Genomic DNA, 2,686 nt, shown 5'->3' with positions numbered 1-2,686 from the left:
GCCCGCAGCCGCCTCCTCCCAGGAGCCGCCCGGGCCCACCGCCTCCGCTTCCCGGGTGCGCCAGAACTTCCACCCGGACTCAGAGGCCGCCATCAACCGCCAGATCAACTTGGAGCTCCACGCGTCCTACGTGTACCTATCCATGGCCTATTACTTCTCCCGCGAGGACGTGGCCTTGCACAACTTCGCCCGCTACTTCCTTCGCCAGGCCGGGGAGGAGACCCAGCACGCGGAGAGGCTGATGAGGCTGCAGAACCAGCGCGGAGGCCGGATCCGCCTGCAGGACATCAGGAAGCCCGACCGCGACGACTGGGAGAGCGGGCTGCACGCCATGCAGTGCGCCCTGCTCCTGGAAAGGGACGTGAACCAGGCCTTGCTGGAATTGCACAGCCTGGCCTCCGACCGAGGGGACCCCCATTTGTGCGACTTCCTGGAAACCCACTACCTGAACGAACAGGTGAAGTCTATCAAGGAACTGGGGGACCACGTGCACAACCTGGAGAGGCTGGGGGCGCCACACTCCGGCCTAGCCGAGTACCTTTTTGACAAGCACACCCTGGGGAGTGAGGACGAGAACTAAGCGCAGGCTGCCTTCCCACTGCCCGGGGCACCTCAAACTCACCCCGTCGTTATCTTGACTCCTCTGACGCTGTTCCACCAATAAAGTGATTTGTAGAGAAAATATATTTCGCCCGTTTTAACAAGGGCTGTCTGGCAGCATCAAGATACTTACCCATGGCCTATTCCTTCTCCCGCGAGGACGTGGCTTTGAACAGCTTCCCCCGCTTCTTCCTTGCCGGAATTGCACACTCTGGCCTCCGACCGAGGGAACCCCCCTTTGTGTGACTTCCTGGAAACCCACTACCCGAAGGAGCAGGTGAAGCCTATCAAAGAACGAGGGGTCCACGTGTACAACCTGTTGAGGCTGGGAGCCCCTCAAAGGTAGCCCAGAATATCCTGGTATAAAAGGACTGTGACAAAACTACTGAACCGAGCTGCCAGCTAGCTTTCCCCAGGTACCAAATCCTACTGCAGACCATCAGACACTAAAGCCATTCTTTTCAAGACATGAGCGGCTGATGTGGGAAAATATGTCAGATAAATATACAAATACATACAAGATAAAGAGTGTGTATAGAACTGTCAAATGTATACATGCACATCTTTGGGCAGTGTTTATTTACCTTCTCCCAGTGTGTTCCAAAAAACAGTCATGTCTGGAGATGATCTGCTTTTAAAAGATTTTATAATCACATAAATTCAGGATTCTCTGCGTAAAGTACGGGTGCTGGCCTGGGAAAGTCACAGCAGGTATTAGCATCTTAAGGGCTCTGGGAAGTCTCGCAATTAAACATATCAAAACCAAATGAAAAAGTTTGAATTGCTTTTCTTTGCTCCATATTTCCCAAATACATGGGATCTCATAGTTTCAGGGTGTTTTGCTTTGATTTTGTTTTTCTTTTGTTTTCATTGAATTTAAACAATGATTTCATTATATTGTTACTATTATTTTAATTTGCTACAGGGCACATGCACTCACCAGAGAGAGAGAGAAAGTGAAAACGCAAGTCTGCAGGTCCAGGGCTCGAACCATGGCTAGCCATGTTGGAGTCCAGCACCTTAACCACCACACCATCTGGTGGCCCTTCTGTTTTCTTTTCAAAACAGGTCTGTCTGATTGGAGATTTGAGATACACTTCATTATTAGGCTATATAGCCAAGCTTTAACATACCCAAAAGAAAAAAAAAAAAAACATGCATATCTTCTTCCTGTGGTCTTTAAAATGGAAGGGGAAAATATATTGGGGTGGAGAATGTCTGGAGTCAGAACAAAGAAGGCATCTAACCCAGAAGATGTTTTCTTTAGAGGGGTTGGAGAGATGGAGTATTTGGGAGCAGGCATCGAACTGGACTAGAACACTGAGTGCTGGTTGGAAAGATAGGCAGGAGGCTAAATGGGGAGGTGAGGAGTTTGGACGCCACTCCCTGGGCAAAGGTGATGCCTTCAAGGTCTGGTAACAGAAAAATGCTGTGCTAAGAGCTAAGCAATCAGGAGCCTAACCCGGTTGTACAGACTGAGTCTGAAAACAGCTAAATGTCTGCATCGATTTGGGTCCTCTGAGACACAGAAGTGAAATGAGATTAAGTGCACAAAAAACTAGGGAGACAGAAAGGCCTCTGAGAGAGAACCGGAAAGGAGCTGCGAGAAGCAGGGGAGCTCTCAGGTGTCACGGTAGTCTGATCTCCAGGGAACAAGGAAAGCAAGGTGGTGTCCAGTTCTACGGGAAATTCTGCAAGGCTGTCAGGGAGTCTTCCAGCCAAAGCCACCCGTCAAAAGAATTCCAAGTCTCCCAGAAACGAGCCTGCCTAAGTTCCTTTCCCATACTCAGTTATTACTGGGAGGTGTGGACTTGCAACAAACTCAACTCTTGGAGCACAGCGGCCGGGGCCCTGGTAAATAAGTCTCCTCGCAGTCCAAGACCTGAGGGGCATGGTACAAGACTACCCAGAGTCAACAGGGCGGCTACGATTTCAGCACTGTAAACGGAACAGCACTGCAGTTATTGCTAAGTGTGATTTTGACAAAGACATGATGTGGCCAGAGGTTTACAATGTGTTATCTAAAAAATAAGCAATATTTCAAGTAAGGGTTCCATTATATGTCTCTGTATCTACACTCACAGAA

At 49.4% G+C, this 2,686-nt stretch overlaps 1 protein-coding gene across 1 annotated transcript; it reads left to right on the top strand.

Annotated features, from left to right (window-relative positions):
- Nucleotide 1: 1 nt before the first annotated feature.
- Nucleotides 2-1,360, top strand: FTMT (ferritin mitochondrial; the record flags this gene model as incomplete). Its single annotated transcript, XM_006167487.1, has 1 exon — nucleotides 2-1,360. A coding segment is annotated over one exon (579 nt), but the record flags the coding sequence as incomplete, so codon positions are not given.
- Nucleotides 1,361-2,686: the final 1,326 nt, after the last annotated feature.

Source organism: Tupaia chinensis, unplaced genomic scaffold (assembly GCF_000334495.1).
Source record: "Tupaia chinensis unplaced genomic scaffold, TupChi_1.0 Scaffold144806_1, whole genome shotgun sequence".
NCBI classification, from domain to species: domain Eukaryota; kingdom Metazoa; phylum Chordata; class Mammalia; order Scandentia; family Tupaiidae; genus Tupaia; species Tupaia belangeri.
Note: the sequence above shows the minus strand (reverse complement) of the source record. Positions and strands in the feature narration are given on the sequence as shown.